Consider the following 17031-nt stretch of genomic DNA (forward strand, 5'->3'; position numbering starts at 1 on the left):
CAAATGAATTTACTGAAAAAATGTGCATTGTCAATTTAAAATACGTATGCTCATATTTACTCCTTAAAATTTGAATTAATTTTTGTTTTCTTGAAGTTAAAAAGGTGAAAATATTTAAAAGACTTTTTTCAGTTAAGTACAAATTATACTCTGGGTTTTAGAAAGCATAGGGGTTTTGAACTTGCAATTTCAACCAAATGAGCTACCTCTAAAGCTTTTACAACCATCTCTTCCATAAGAACCTCAAATGCCCCAGGGGCACAACTTACAACCCTCAGACTCTGGTTGTTTGTATCAAAATCAAAAACCTTGTTATATGATATTTGGGTTATTTTGAATAAAATGACTGTCTCAAAGTATCTATTGGATACACCTCAGGAAAACACGATGTGTTTGTGCGTGTGAGATGGGGGGGGGGGTTAGCTGCGCTGATATCACTTTGACACTTAAAAAGTGCACTAGAACTTATGATTACCAAGTGAGTCCCCTCCAAAACATATACGACCACCCTTTTTATAAGAATCTTATATGCCCCAAAGGAATAACTTACAACCCTTTCCCTGAGAGCTGTAGGGGGGGGGGGTGTCTTCCTCACATATATAATTTCCAGAACCTTCAACTATGATGAATAAAATTATTATCTCCGAATTTTGACTGGAGGTGTTAAGGCAAATACTGAGCTTGGAGGAGGGGGGGGGTTGTTTACTCTCAAATCACTTTGACTCTTAAAAAGGGCACTATAACTTCCAATTTCAAATCAAATAAGCCCGATCTCATGTTTATACTACCACCCATTAAACAGTTCGTGGTAACTGCAAGTAAGGAGCGACCCGGCTCAATAGTAGCCAAAACTCTAAGAAACGGAATTTTGATACCGATAGATACGTCAAAAGAATCAGACTTTTATGCTGATTTCCAATATATAAATATATAATTTAGGCTGTCCTCTCCTCAACACTTCGTTCTATACGCTAACTTTTTTTTTTAAACAATAAAAAACTTCAGCGTAAAGAGCGAAGCGTTGAGGAGGGGACAGCCCCTTTTATATACGGAATAATTCCTGTTCGTTTTAAGTTTTAATGTCACTCCTAACTTTCAGTTAAAAAAACTTGTTTTTTTTATTTAATTCAATAAAAACCTTATAGGCCCTCATAAAATAACTTACACCCCTATCCCCAGAGCGCTGGGGGTTGTGTCATCCCTAAAGACATTACTATATGTTCTTTGGACTATTTTGAAAAAAATCACTATCTCATAATTTCAATCAGATTTGTTTGGTGAAAGGAGAGGTTGTAGAAGAGGGAGGGGGGCTAAATGCCGTCTATCACTTTTGACGCTTAAAAAGGAACTAGAACTTCCAATTTTCAACCAAATGAGCCTCTTCGAAAGTTAAACAACCATCCGTTCCATAAAAACCGTAAATACCCCCTGGGCATAACTTAAAACCCTTTCCCCTAATCTCTGAGGGTTGTTCCAACCCCATAAGCCTTTTTATATAATATTTAGACTATTTTGAACAGAATGGATATCTCAATTTCTATTAGATGCATTTCGAGACAATACGACATGTGTGTGTGTGAGGGGGGGGGGAGTGGCTGCCCTCCGATCACGTTGACTCTTAAAAAGAGCAGTAGAGCGTCTAATTACCAATCCAATGAGCCCCTTCCGATGTTTATATGGCCATGCTTTCTATAAAAAACCTTATATGCCCCCAGGGCATAACTTACAATCCTTGCCCTGAGAACTGGAGGGATACTCGACGACATAATTTCCGGACCTTTCAACTACGTTTAAAAAAATGGCTATCTCGAAAAATGATTTGTTGTGTTTGGCAAAATGATGGGGGGGGGGAGGGGGCAATTCGCCCTCCGATTACTTTTGACTATTAATAAAGGCACTAGCCCTCTCAACTTCCAATCGAATAAGCCCTTTTTGAAGTTTCTGCAACAGCGTTTTCTATAAAAACCTTATATGACCCCAGAGCATAACTTACAACCCTTGCCCTGAGGGCTGTGGGGGGGGGGTTGTCATCCTCAAAGACCTAATTTCCTGAGCTTTCAACTACGTGGAACAAAATGACTATCACAAAATTTTGATTGGATTCGTTTGGGGAAATGGTAGGCGTAAGTTAGTTTTCCTCCAATCGCTTTCGAGTCTGAAAAAGGGCACAAGCCCTTCCAATTTCTAATCGAATGAGCCCTTTTCGAAGTTTCTACGACAACTCCTTCGATACGAAGTGTCCTGGTCTAAAAGAAAAACCAAAAATAACACCGCGCTGGCTATGATCTACCTGAAAATGAAAAATACACAGAATGGTTTAAGGTAATTGTCAGTGATCCCAACCACACTCAAGAAGTTAAGTTAGGTTAATTGTAATGAAATATACCAAAATATGAGCAAAATATAATATTTTAGAATTTTTTTTTATGGAAACTACAACAGAGAATTATGGAAAACAGGCCACCCAGAACGCATTATATTAAATACCTAACAAAATCTATATATTCAATATTTAATTAAAATATACCTGCATAATAGTTTATGTCACTGAGACTAAGCTAATTATCTCCGAATGCAGACAGAGAAACCGGATCTAGAACTTGAGTCCTGCATCTACATCGAGCCCTGCTCCCCGTCGACCAGTTTAGAAAACTATTTATAGAAAACTATTGACAAAAACAGTATTTTGTCAATAAAAGATCTTGTCTTGAGTATGGTCGGGATAACTGAAAAGTATCTGATTTACCTTAGACTCTGGAGCAGACTCCCTTGCTTTGCAAATAATTTTTCTCCTTTATGCCAGAAGTACCTTACATAGGCCTACCAATTTTCCCCTTAAGGTAGACTCCACAACTTACCTAAATATTATCATCTTGTCCCAAATGCAATGCTGTACATGAATTAATGGGCAAGTTATGAGAAAATTCTTAAGATCACTAGTTCTACTTTCGCTTCTGTTTCAATTAATCTTCAGTTTTTACATAAAGCAAACGCAGAAGGAACTTCATAAAAATCTTCTTAAAAAAAATTAAAAAATTAAAAATAAGGAGAACAGACTAACCGACCATCTCATCATAAAGTATCAGTGTGTTAAGATTGTGATACTAACCTTTAGGTCACTATCGGCAAAAACATCTCTGTCCCATAGATTTGGGCCAAGAAAGGCCGACTGTCCATCGACAAGACCCCAGGGATCATCATCCTTTTTATCGGCATCATCCTTGCCTTTGAGCGCTGAAAAGATCACAATAAAAGTTAAGAATAGCAAAGAAATCAAATATCACCATTTCCTCTATAAAAAAGGAGATAAATAGATATTAAAAACATAGTTCACAACATTGTGTCCCAACTGGATCACGAGATATATAACCGGTATGTTTCAGACATAAGATACTGAACTCGAAAGACTAACTACGGTAGGTAGATTATACAGATAATTTCCTAAATAGCCTTCATTGAAATTTCGATAGCCTTATTGAAAACAAAAGGGACATGTAACAATAAGCTCGATAGACCAGGTACCCCTCCCCCAGAAAACCAAGAATACAAAGAAAGGCAAGAAATGAAACATTCGAAAAATACCTACAGTTATTTCAACTCAAGAATTGTACCACTGGTATTCCAGAATATAACTCTAGTATACAAAAAGGTCAGTTGCATCTGGTAGTCGGTTTTTCCTGGGAGGTGGCATGAGAAAAGGCATTGAACAGTGAGGGTGGAAGAATAAGTTCAAGTTAAAGATGCTTCGGTAGGCTGCAGTCGACTGCGACGAATTTTTGTAATAATGCTATTTCAATTTAATCAATATTGGGATAGACTCTAGGTCTTATCTTTTATAATATATTCACTAAAGAACTGAAGTTCTTAGCACTGTAATTGCTTTATTAAGAAGTTCAACATGTTTATCATGTTTGATCAATGTTTTCCTTTTTTTGAAAAAGCAAAAAATTCCTATTGACAACACGTTGAAAGATCCCAAACATCAGAGTCGGGTAATAGATCCTTCGTATGCCTTAGCTTCTCACTTCGCAAAACACGCCATAGTTGGTTGTTCACGGGGCAGAGAAGCAAAACATGAGTAAAGAGCGCCTTTCAAAGATGGAGAGGAGCCCCATCCACACCCATTTTCAGATTCCCCATACAGTGTTTCAGCAATACAAATGAGTTGAGAGAATAGGGCTTTGAAACATTTCCGGACGGACGACGGCCTCTACAAAATAATAAACCTGAGGCAGGCAGATTTCCATCGTCAAAACAAACTTTTTACAGTGATTCTTTTTTATTTAACACCATTCGTTTAATTCTGTTAATCTTCAATATCCTATTAATTAAGACTAGGCACGCAAAGTGTTTGGTGACGCACGGGGCGCATAGACTCTAACAAAAATCTCGAGGTGACCCACTCTGACATGAGTGTTTTTTTTTGTGTGTGAAATTCTATATCAATCATAGAACATAATAAATTATCCTCTCAAGAAGCAGAACTTGTCCATGAGGTGAACAACCTTTATTTAGCATCACTTTAAAAAAAAAAAAAAAGATAGGTCTTTACTCTGACAGTTCAGACAAGAAACTTGATTATACATAAAAAAAAACAAAAAAAACCTAATAAATCTAAAAGAATCCCAATATACCGGTAATGATTTGTTTAACAACGGTAATTATGAGCTGCTACTGCGAGTCCTTAAACCAACTCTCCTAGATATATAATGACAATAGGCAAATTAATTTTAAAAGGTTTAGAGGCCCGTAAGTAGAATTTTTCACTTATCTATATTAGTTTCTTTGTATCAGTTTTGTATATGGCTTTATCAGCTGTGAAATACGTATGTTTATGTATATCTAAAACTAATAATATAAACATAATATTTCTCTTTTTTTCTTAAAATGAGACAGTTCAGTTGAATCTTACTTTCGTTATAACAAATCATTTCAATTTCTAATTCTTTTACAAGGAAAATGTTGGCCTGGTTGTGACGGCCCGAGGAGCTTGAAGACTATTTTTTGTGTAGCGGGTATCATGCATGGGGAAACCGAGATTTGGAAGACCACGCATAAAAAACAAAATCAGGCAATTACTGTTGAAGCATTTAACATAAACGTTAAACATTTAACACAACGTTAAACGTTAACATAAATTTTATTGTACAAGATGCAATTTTATTTTATTCACCAACATCTCTTACTGAGTCGTTGACCAACTTGCCAGACTATACTCGAATTACGCTGTTTTGGAAATTTTAAATTTCTCAGAAATGTTCCAGTCCATACTGATGCATAATACACAATACAGGGATGAAAAAAAAAATAGATGGAACATAAAAATAGAAAGAAAAATATTTCTATTTACGCAGTCTACCTAGATTTTGAGACAGACTTTTGAAAACATTCAATATGATTATTAAATGATGTTTCATCTGAGACCCCGCCTAAATTTTCAACTACGAAATCAGTAGGAAAACGCTAAGGATAGCTTACGAGCAAAAATATACAGGCTAATACCGAAAATATTAATGAGTTAATTTAATTTATTTAGTTGGTTGGGTATCTAGCGGCACTATGACCACAACTCGGCAACCGAAAAATCCGGAAAAAAGCAAAAAACAGGTTTTCAGTAATTGTTGTTTAAATTTCAAGTGATCAGTAAGAAATTGCGAAATATGTTGCGTTTTAATTGAGACAAGTTTGAAAGAAGAAATCTAGCAATATCCCAATATCCAATCGATACCAATACTAGTTCTAATTAAAAAAACAAACAACCTGAAAACGGAATGTGATCATGACAAGATGCACAATTGAGGGTTGATTTAATTGGTAAACCCAAACATTAAACTTAAACTTTTTCACGCAAGTACAATGTGCTTTATACAGCAGATATTTGTCCAGCACTCTATCTTGATTACAAATCTTAATTAGGCCCGGCTTGGCTAAAATGAACGGCAAGGGTACCAATAACAGTCTGAAATCTGTAAGACTGCTTCTCTACTACTACAGTGCATTTCCTCTTCATGCCTAGATCATATTCCTACAAAGGTTGTTACATTTTACCAGCAATCACCCTTATCTCAGCTTGTCCAAACTTCTTAGGATCTTGTTATTTTTCCAGTAGCGATTGAAAGTGCAAGTGCGACAGTTCTTTTAATGGAGGTTGAAGAAGCAACCCTTCAAATTACAGACCAATCTCTCTCTCCTGCTAGTATTCAGCAAAATATTTTGACAATACCATGCTATCAAACCTTACAAAATTTCTCGATTCGAAACAGTTGCTCCATGGATATCAGTTTGGGTTTTGCCCTGGTGATTGACATTTGCTTCGCTTCTTAGTTTCCTTCATCCGGCCTTAGGTTTTGGTTTATTCTCAGCTGCTTTATTGTTGGATGTAAAGAAAGCATTCGATTCTTTAACAAATGCCACTACTTGTTAAACTGGGCCACATAGGAGGGCATGCAACTGCTGTTTTTTGCTAGCGATAACCCTCTAAATGACTAGAATTTGGAGTTCCACAAGGGTCAATCATGGAGCCAGCACTGTTTTGATTTATATTAATGTCTGGTTTATACAAGAAAATTTGCATTCCAAACTTTTGTTGTCTTTGTGCCACCACTATTGTGTTGGTGAGCCCAAATACAAGTCAGAACCGTATTCGTCTGCCGTAACATTTGACCAAGTTTCCCTGGAGACTAATCTTCTTGCTTCATTTGAGATAGCTGTTCCATGGTTTGATTTGATCTAGCTGGCTCTTAATGTTTCCAGAGCTTGCCTGGGTATTCATGTGATATATGTTTCGCATGGTACTCTCTTTAGATCTGAAGGTGGCTATGTCTGATTACTTGGAATTCTTCTTGATAAGAATCTATCTTGAAAATTCCACGTTAATGCAACAAAGTAAAAACTGCCAGGAATCTGGGCATCATGTGTAACTCAGTAATACCAACTCAGTAATAAAACTGAGGCACATTTTCCTAGGATCCAGCCTAAGGTTTTCATTTTACTCACTTCGATGAAACCATTTAATTTTTTTGCGTATAAAATGATTGTCTACTTTCCAGTTAGATTCACGAACTATAAGATCTTGTCCATCGGCTGATAAATCCATCTTAAATCTCAGATCAGTTAGCGTCCTTGCATGCGCTTCTTTTATTTTTGCATGGCTGCATGTGAAACTTTCAGGTGTCTTACAGTCTCCTAAGTTTGCATCTGACAGTTTGTCGCATACCTACGATTTTCTGACAGCACAAGGGTTCTTATAAAAGGACCGTTTTAGCACTAAGGTCTTACATCTAACATCTTGCATCTTTCTGCAAAGATTATCGTTTTTTAACTCATCTTTGTTCTAAGATCTTACAGCTCATTGATGTTAGCAAAAAGTGTGAAGAACGCCATTTTTCTGCCATATTGAAAAATGATGAGAGAACTTTGATGATATCATCATTGTTCTCAGACCGCTGATCAGAGCAAAAAGGTGAAAGACGTTTGCATAAAAACGACTGAAGATGCAAGATCTTAGTTCAAAGATTCCACATTTAAGCGTTTTCTGACAAAAGATGTAAAATCTTAGCACATTGATGAGTGAAAAAACAGGCCTAAAGCCTTCTTGAAGATTGGCATCTTCAAGAGGGCAGAATACACTTCCAGCTATGGCATGGAGTTGTCATTCTTTTGGCATCTTCAAATGTCTAGTAGTTGAGTTTTTTAAGAGCAAGTCAATAAACAGTTACTATGAATATTATTTACTATAGTATTATTCATTCGCACAGCTTAGTTATGCATTTACTATGACTCCTTTTCTTTTTTATATGTGTAGCCTAAGAATTGACTTTTTGGTATTGGTTCCGTTATATTCTTGATTTGGCTGTAAGCAGGTGGTGTTATCTTTCTTTCTTTTATCATTTTTGCCGGGCCTGTGGAGTCCCGTATCGACTAATACGAAATGATTAAAGGTGATGAATAACAAACTGACTGCTCTTTCTCTTTTTATTCTTGGATTGTATTTCTATTTTTCTTTCCTTTTTTTTGAACCATGGAACTCACTAGGGGGGGGGGGTGCCTATTTTCGTGTTTGTTTTTTGTTGTCGCACATATTTCGTTAATATACAAACATGGACTTCAACAATCCTTAGTTTCGGTTTTTTTTTTTTTAATAATTCAAGACATAAGATTTGAAAAATTCTTTAGCGCTAATCATCAGCCAATAATAGTATGTTAACAGCATGTATGTACATACTACTACATACTACGTACATACTACTGGGATTTAAGGAGCTTGTGAGAGCACTAGTGTTGAAGTGGAACCCAAATCGACAACATCATACGAATAAGTGTTTTCACCCAGTGTAATGAGCAAATAAATTGCAAGTCGCGGGCAATTACAATTTTATTACAATCATTTTGTTAAAAGCGTCGGATGATTTGCCCCAAACCGCGCATTGCACTCCTGGTCGAAGGCAGAAAACCAGGAGATCGGTACCTGACCTTTCGCAGACCATTGGTCAGCATGCGAAAAAGTTTGTATCTCAGAAAATCGGCTGCGATTTAATTAAAATTTAATATAGGACCAAGATATATCAATTTAATCAATTCACACTAAAATAGGCTTTCAACCGCAAGCATATAGATTTTCACAAATTCCATTATTTTGTTTGTTTGTGCTTAAAGGTGCTTTCACATTGCTACGTCATGCCTTTCACACTGCCTTATGCGTCTTATGTAACCTTTCACATCAAGAAGTTACGTTATGTTTTGGTCGTTATGTTCTCTTACGTTCGACGTAACGTAGGATTTTTACATAGCATAACGAACATAGAAAATAGAGTCGGGCTCTATTTTTACGTTACGTTACGCAAAAGTTTCAAGCTTTGTGGGATAAATGGACTCCCTTGATGAAAAAATAATTGACTTTGTCAAACAACGTCCTTTTTTGTACGATAAAAAGCAGATGGACTATAAGGACTCTGCAAAGAAGCTAAACGCTTGGTCTTCATTTGTTGAGAAAATCAACAAAGAATGTGGAAGAACTTTTCTTGGTAAGTTTCTTTGCTACTTTTCATAGGCAAAACTGGTTTAAGAAATGCTTTTGGGGGAGGTAGAAACCCCAGTTTTATGACTGGTTGCCACCTACATAATGTTCGTTTTCCTTTCATTTCCTTTGTTTCAGTATCTACATAGGCTAGTACTCTTTGTACCTTTAAAGCCTAGTAAAAGAGCCTTGGAAGGTGATTCCATCATAGCTCACAGTTATTATGGTGGTAAAGGTGCAGTGTAGCTCCCCCTGTAGTATAGGGTGCAGAGGCCCTACAAATAGAACTGCAATATACAGTAAGAAGTGTGTTGTTTGCATTTTGCTTCTACTGGATGTTTGCTGCAATCTGTGAAACTTTACAACCCATTTGATTTAATAATATACCCTTAGAAATAAGCTGTTTTTTTCAGGGGGAGCTACACTGCACCTTTACCAAAGTTATTATGGTGGTAAAGGTGCAGTGTAGCTCCCCCGGTAGTATAGGGTGCAGAGGCCCTAAAAATAGAACTGCAATATACATTAAGAAGTGTGTTGTTTGCATTCTGCTTCTACTGGATGTTTGCTGCAATCTGTGCAACTTTACAACCCAATTGATTGAATAATATACCCTTAGAAATAAGCTGTTTTTATCAGGGGGAGCTACACTGCACCTTTACCAAAGTTATTTTGGTGGTAAAGGTGCAGTGTAGCTCCCCCTGTAGTATAGGGTGCAGAGGCCCTACAAATAGAACTGCAATATACAGTAAGAAGTCTGTTGTTTGCATTCTGCTTCTACTGGATGTTTGCTGCAATCTGTGCAACTTTACAACCCAATTGATTGAATAATATACCCTTAGAAATAAGCTGTTTTTATCAGGGGGAGCTACACTGCACCTTTACCAAAGTTATTATTGTGGTAAATGTGAAGTGTAGCTCCCCCTGTCGTATAGGGTGCAGAGGCCCTACAAATAGAACTTCAATATACAGTAAGTAGTCTGTTGTTTGCATTCTGCTTCTACTGGATGTTTGCTGCAATCTGTGCAACTTTACAACCCACTTTATTGAATAATATACCCTTAGAAATAAGCTGTTTTTATCAGGGGGAGCTACACTACACCTTTACCAAAGTTTTTTTTCAGCTGTGATGGAAATCACAGATTTGCCCTCAGTCTTTGGATTTTGTCTTTTTGCCATTGGATACTAGAGCAAAAATACCTTATAAGCAAACCTGCATGCCAAAATGCCACTTTTATCTCCCTGGCTTTTCAAGATAGAGTAAATTGCTGCCATTTGATTGATTTTTTTAAACTTCTGTAAGTGACCACTGATTTCAATATTGTACTATAATATAATGCAACTCTGAATACAAATAGGTATTAACATCAGTGGCATAAATTCAAGCCCCTAAAGTAATAACATGCTTAGACAATGAGTAGCTCTGTACTTCTTTATGATGCTATAAATGACAAGTTTTAAGTTTAGTAGATCAACATGGAGATCAATGTTTTGCAATAAATAAACTTAGTAGCCTATGCCAAAGCTTTTCAAATTGCAAATCCAGATTGTATCCATAGCTCCTAGAAGATTAGTGGTTATATCTAAACTTTACATAGCACTCTAACTGGCCTTTGCCATTGGATTAAACTTTACATAGCACTCTAACTGGCCAAGTTGTCTTTCATTGCAAGATGCTTCCTATTGCTGTTTATTTAATAAGTCTATTAGCCTATAACCCCAGTAAGCAATTAGTAGATTGTTTTCCCTCAACTTTTGTGGAAAAATCAATTTAACTACAACAAAATCCAAATCGATCTCAGTTTTAAATTTAACATTACTATTAAAGAAGGATTATAGGGGGAGGCGATTTATCCAGTTCATTTATTAGAAAATAGACAAAATGATACTTCCTAATACTGAACTTTTGAAAACTCAGACACCTCACGGCACGATATTTGTTATAAGTTATTTGCTTCTCTAAAATAGGTGTCTAAGAGGCAAATGTAGGAATAATACACTTTTTAGTGATCTATTTTTATAATTGCTGCCGCTTCGCGGCCAAAAATAGGAGGGCTAAGCTCCAGGTCCTGGTCCCTCCCAAGGTTTCAGCAAATGACACCTCTGCATTGTTTGAATTGTTACTTGTTTTACAGATATTTCTTTCATTGCAGTTGAGGACCTGATGAAAAGATGGACCGGCCTTCGGGAAAGATATTCTAGGATCAAGAAAAACTTGAAACCCCCAAGTGGATCTGGTCTAGCAGATGTCGACATAAAGCCGGGAGAGGTAAAAATGCTGATTGCGATGGATTTTTTGAAAGATGTGATTGTGCCTAGAAATAGAAAAACCTTCAGCAATGTTAATCAACCTAAGCCAATGATGACTGATTATACTGACGAGATCCAGCCATATGCTTCAAGTGATACTCAAGGAGAAGTTACCGAAATAGAATCTGATAAAGAGATTGAACGTACTTTCATTATTTATTCCCCAGAAGATTTATTACAGGAAAGTTGCGATCCAGGGTCTGCTAACTTGTCGAAAGAGGAGAACCTACCAAAGGAATTCCCAGTATCACCTGGTCCTGTTCATCATGTTAAGAGAAAGAGATCAGGAGTCAGTACTTCTTCTAAAGTGAAGGAAGACAGCAGTGAGCTAGAGGAAACCCTGAAGAACTACCTTGTTGAAAAAATTTCTTCAAAGAGAAAGAAAGATGACACAAGTGGTCCCACTTCAGATCCAGATTTCATGTTCCTTCAGTCGATCTTACCCCATTTCAAGCAAGTGGCGCAGGAAGACAAACTGGACTGTCAACTTGAGATTCTGAGTATCATCAGGAATTATAGAAAGAAAAATACATTGCATACAGAATGAGCTTCTTTTGTAATTGAAGTTACCTTTTTCATATATATTTTTGTAAACGAGATTGAAATAATGTTAATAACCTTTCTGAGATTATTCTTTGCTTTAATTCTTTGTTGCAGTCATCCATAAACAGTTTACAAAATTAATTAAAGGAAAAAAAAAGTAAAATATCGGGACTAATCAAAATGAGCCTTGAAATGCCCTCTGCATTTGTCCTCTCACTGAACCAGCTTCAGTCATGAAATAGTCTGCCAACTTGTCTCGTAGGTTTCGGGTAGGTCTTGAGCTGTGGTTGCTAGTGGCCAGGCGTATATCTCCCAAGCCATCAGATGATGCTGAAGAGCTACCTTCAGGAGTGACACCTCTATTGACAATAAGGTAATTGTGAAGGCAGATTGCTGTCTGGACAATTTGACAAACTTTTTCTCTCTGGGCTATTATCTCTGTTCTAAATATGCGAAATCTTTGTGATAGAAGCCCAAAACTGTTTTCTATTATCCTCCTGACCGAGTTTAATCGATAATTAAATATCCTCTGTTGATCATTCAGTTTTTTGCCAGGATATGCTCTCATTATGTATGGTTTCAGTGGAAACGCTTCATCACCAATCAAGAAGTGGGGAAAAGCTATATCTGAGCCTGGTAGCAATTTGTTTGCAGGAAACTGTATGCTTCCGTTTTCAATGGCTTTTCCCAAATCTGATCTTGCAAATATGCCACCATCGCTTTCACTGCCATAGGCGCCTACATCAGTAAAGCTGAATTTATAACTGGCATCACAGACAGCCAGTAGTACAAGGCTATGGAAACCTTTGTAGTTGAAGTCCAGAGATCCACCTTTGTTTGGACACTGCATCCTTATGTGCTTCCCATCTATTGCACCTACACAATTTGGCATTTTGTATTTCTTCAGAAAATCGTCTGCAATTTTTTCCATTTGACTTTTTGAGGGTGGTTGCAGGTAAGTTGGTGACAGACTATCAAAAACAGCCTTTAAAGTTTCACTTAGAATTCCACTAACTGTAGAGATTCCCAGACGGAAGTCGTAATGCAATGAAGTCATGGAGGCTCCTGTTGCCAGGTACCTCAAAGTTAGTGCCAGCTTGACTTCAGGAGAAATAGCTCTTCGAAAGTTTGTATCCTGCTTCCGAATTTTATCTTTGACTTGCTCAAATATGTCAAGGTATTCACTTCTTGAAAAACGGGTAAAATTAAAAAACTTTTCTTCATCATCACACAGAATCATGTCTTGTAGAAGGTTCAACTGTCCAAATGCATCTCTGTTTTCAGATGTAAAAATAGGTCTCACCCAATAGTCTCTTTTCTTTTTCTTCTTTGGGCTTTTTCCTTTTACACACAAAAGAGCTGCAGAAAGCATCAAAATTTCATCATCAGAGCTGCTTGAGTCTTCACCGTTCCACATATTGCTAGTTCAAAAAAAACCGCTGCTGCTGATAGTGACGAAATTATGGATTTTTATGTAGAGGCTTATGGGTTTGTATGTGAAAGTGGACGTAATAGTGTGAAAAGGGCTCCATAACTTAAGAGACGTAACGTAACTTAACGACATAACGTAATTTCTTACGTTTCAATGTGAAGGAACCTTAATAATTTGTGGAAAAAAGGCCCTGGAATAGTCTTTAGAGAAAACAAGTTTATATCATTCTCCATTATAGTGGTAACAGGAAATAAAGCCAACAATTAACCAAGGGAAGAACCCCTTTTGAACAGAGCTTACTTAGCCATACATTATCTTTCTTTTTAAGGGAGAAGGAAAGGCCATCTAAGAGAAAAATATTTAGACTATATGGCCACCCACGAAAATTAAAAATGAGACTCATTTATCACTTCTTGAGGGCAATATTAGCAACATTAGCTCTTCTATGTTTAAACATTTAGCGGAACCCTTAAGGACAAATCTTAGGATAATTATATCAACCCTAGGCAGCATACAGCCCCCACTTCAGACGGCATAATTGTCAAAATTATACTGCTCAGGTAAAAGCAGACGTAGTTGACTTTATTAAAAGCCATAAAATAAAATTCAAGAAGAATAACAAATAAGGTAAAGTTAATGGATTAATTTGGTAGTTGAAAGATAACCATACCCTCCATTTTGCCATCTCTCTTTCCAAATATGATGATCACTACCGGCTCAATTGCGGGGTTGCAAACCAGGGCTATATGCCAAAGTTTGTTTTTTTTTGAAAAATCGTAACACATTTTGAAGCCGTTTCCACTATCCCCCTCCCCTAATGTGCAAAATATACAGCCAAAATTATATATTTCCCATGTATTTTTTTTCTCTTTCTTGATTCCGTTAGCGTTGATCCAATTTACGGGTATGGGTTGAAACAAGAGTGACGCATGGGAAAATGCTTGAGAAATGTATAATTTGGGTAATATATTTGCACATTAGGGGTATTGGGGGGGGGGGGGTGGGAGTATGGTAGACGCACCTTCAAAATGTGCGAACTACAATTTTTCTGCATGTTATGAAATAAAAATTGTTTCATTAACATGTTTCTTTCTCAATAGCCCCAAGTCTAGGCTTATACCCCAACTTTGAGTGAGAAATAAGGGTAAATTTGTTAAACTTACTAGGTAAATCGGGTGAGAAAAATATATCATTGATTTTTAATTTAATATTCTTCCAAAATATAAACACGAAGGTCACCTCTGTTCACGTCCCCCCCCCAATAGGGCTAGATATATCCCAAAGCTAAATAGCCTACCCAAGTATACCAGGTTTTCTTTCCGAATTGGCTTTATTTGGCATTATGAACTGATTGTTGACGAGAAATAAGCACAAAAATAATGACAACGAGAAAAGCAGCAAGGTTTTGCATACAGCCTAGGGCTACATCTAGCCCAATTGGGGAGGGGGTTGGAACGCAGTTAAAACGACATTGGTTATTAAATCTGGAAAGAGGACGAAGAAGTGAATGGTAGGCTATTTATTATGCCATTTTCGCTAGGCTATTTGTTTTCCCTTTAAGGCTACATGATAAATTTACCAACGCATATAGCCTATTTGTTTAATGAAGGTAGGCTATTCACCCTAAATACCACAAAAATACACATGTTGACTAACGTGTTTTGGACTGTCAAAAGACGCTTCTTGACAAAAACCACTTTTATTAAAATAAATACAAATATAAACCAAGAATCATAGAACCTTTAAAAGTAAAATCAGTACGTCTCAACATTGAAATCCTTTAATTTCCACAAATAAAGAAATATTTTTGATCCACAGCCGAGAATCAGAAAATATCAGAAAACGAAAATGGTGTACACGTCAACGTGAATTCAGGAGACTGGGAGAGAAAAGCACGAGTAGGCCATGTGATTACAATGGAGCAAGAAACCGGACTAACAAGCTTCAAAGCAAGAAACTAAAACCACGTGTCAGGTGGCATTGTAAAGATAACTAGGATCAACGATTTCCAAATTTGCCTCGCATTTAGTTCTTTTTTTGAGGAGAGTAGATAGTATATAGTCAGGGGCACCCATGTGCGGATTTACCAGCGGCGAAGAAAATATTCAATTGACCACTTAGTATTTTACCTCCTCCTTCAATTTCGACTGCAAATTTGCAGTGATTATAGGCGAACGTAAAATGTAAAAATCTGACAAGTCTGGCTCATGTACGGTGACACCAATTCACGAAAATGTAGGGGAGGCACACAAGCGGGTGGGTCAATTTTAATGTTTTCAAATTTTTAAAGAAATTACCCCCCAAAAAAATGATTCAACAAAAATGCCAAAATGTACTATTAAAATCTAGGAGGGGAGAGCAAAAACATGAAGGGGATAAATGCTACCTTCGCCTCCTCCCGATTGGCGCCACCCCTTATCAAGCTTGGGTAAGTTCAATGGTCGCCATAAATGTAAAAAATAGAAGACGCGTTACATAGCATATATGCAGAAACCATTGACTCGAGATGCTAGGTAAAACAAGCGGATGCAACAAGCCTACAAAGTGCGCTTATTGTATATATTTATCTTCACATAGAGGAGGGGGAGAGACGTTTCCCACTGGAGATGCAAAAAATAGTGGCAGATAAAAGGACTTCTATATTTTAACCTTTCCCCTAGGACAAACGCTTCTGTCGCTAAAAAATCCTTTCGAGCTGTAAATTTGAAATCGTCGTTGGACTATCAAGCAACCGCCTATAGTTTGACTTCTTCAGAGTGGATTTTCTGAAACAGATATTCATTCTGTTTTCCATTGGAAATGACCCATCTTGGTTCAATAACGAAGGGAATAAGAATATGGTAATTTAAATAAGAAATCGGTGTTCTAGTTTCGTTCGAATCCATTTTTGTGACATTTCTAGACAAATCGTTTGGAGACGGTTTCGGGCAGTGAATGGTAGAGTAGCAACGGCAAAAATGCAAGACACAAAATCACTGCCTTTTCCTCACAACAGTAGATATGGCACACATGACAAGTCTTATTAGAAGTGGTAACCCAGCTAAGGGCACTTGACTGTGGTACAAGGATTAAAATATTTAAAAGTCGACCTTGTTTTCGTTTCGATTCTGGGTGACTCACATGCCTGGGTGCAATTTTTTTTCCAGGAGTGATATATTGAACAGGTTCTACCTGTCTCAGGCTTTACAGCAAATCTCAGCAGGTTCTGCCCTTCATGATGAAAGAGATCACAACTCAACCGGTTGCCATTTTCGGGCACTTTGTGCAGTGAAACAAAAATATTGGTCCTAAGAGGGCGAAAATGCTTTCGAGCCAAAATGATGAGCTTTCATGTGATTAAATAAAAAAAAAGAAGTTTTTTTAACTGAAAGTAAGGAACGACGTTATAACTTAAAACGAACAGAAATTATTCCTTATATGAAAGGGGCTGTCCCCACCTTAACACCTCGCTCTTTACGCTAAAGTTTTTCATTGTATAAAAAAAATAGAGTTGTGAGACAGAGTCAAACTTTAGCGTAAAGAGCGAGGCGTTAAGGAGGGGAAAGCCCCTTTCATATAAGGAATAATTTCTGTTCGTTTTAAGTTTTAACGTCGTTCCTTACTTTCAGTTAAAAAAACTTATTTTTTCTTATTTAATTTTTGAACGTTTTTGAATAAATGCAGGTTTTGATCTTGGCTCACCGTACAAGAATAATTAAAACAAAGTTCGAATATTAATTTACTTTTATTTGGT

The 17031-nt window shown here is 36.9% G+C and overlaps 2 protein-coding genes across 8 annotated transcripts in view; one reads left to right on the forward strand and one right to left on the reverse strand.

Moving 5' to 3' along the window:
- Positions 1 to 17031, reverse strand: part of LOC148955012 (thyrotroph embryonic factor-like) — a 173741-nt gene that overhangs the window by 63027 nt on the left and 93683 nt on the right. For 6 of the 7 annotated variants that reach the window (XM_089099679.1, XM_089099688.1, XM_089099664.1 and 3 more), the window contains exon 3: positions 3110 to 3234. In XM_089099679.1, the coding sequence (XP_088955805.1) occupies positions 3110 to 3234 (125 nt within the window). Of the gene's footprint in view, positions 1 to 3109; positions 3235 to 15038; positions 15191 to 17031 lie in introns of those variants that run through there. The other variant, XM_089099696.1, reaches the window with a different exon arrangement.
- LOC148955013 (uncharacterized) lies at positions 8813 to 11967 on the forward strand. The gene is made up of 2 exons (XM_089108023.1): positions 8813 to 9023; positions 11167 to 11967. Exons 1-2 carry the CDS (start codon positions 8867 to 8869, stop codon positions 11868 to 11870), a joined length of 861 nt encoding a protein of 286 aa, XP_088964149.1. The 5' UTR covers positions 8813 to 8866; the 3' UTR covers positions 11871 to 11967.

The sequence above is a fragment of the Artemia sp. Qi Xiang Cuo genome, chromosome 2 (assembly GCF_049724085.1).
Source record: "Artemia sp. Qi Xiang Cuo chromosome 2, ASM4972408v1, whole genome shotgun sequence".
Lineage (NCBI taxonomy): Eukaryota > Metazoa > Arthropoda > Branchiopoda > Anostraca > Artemiidae > Artemia > Artemia sp. Qi Xiang Cuo.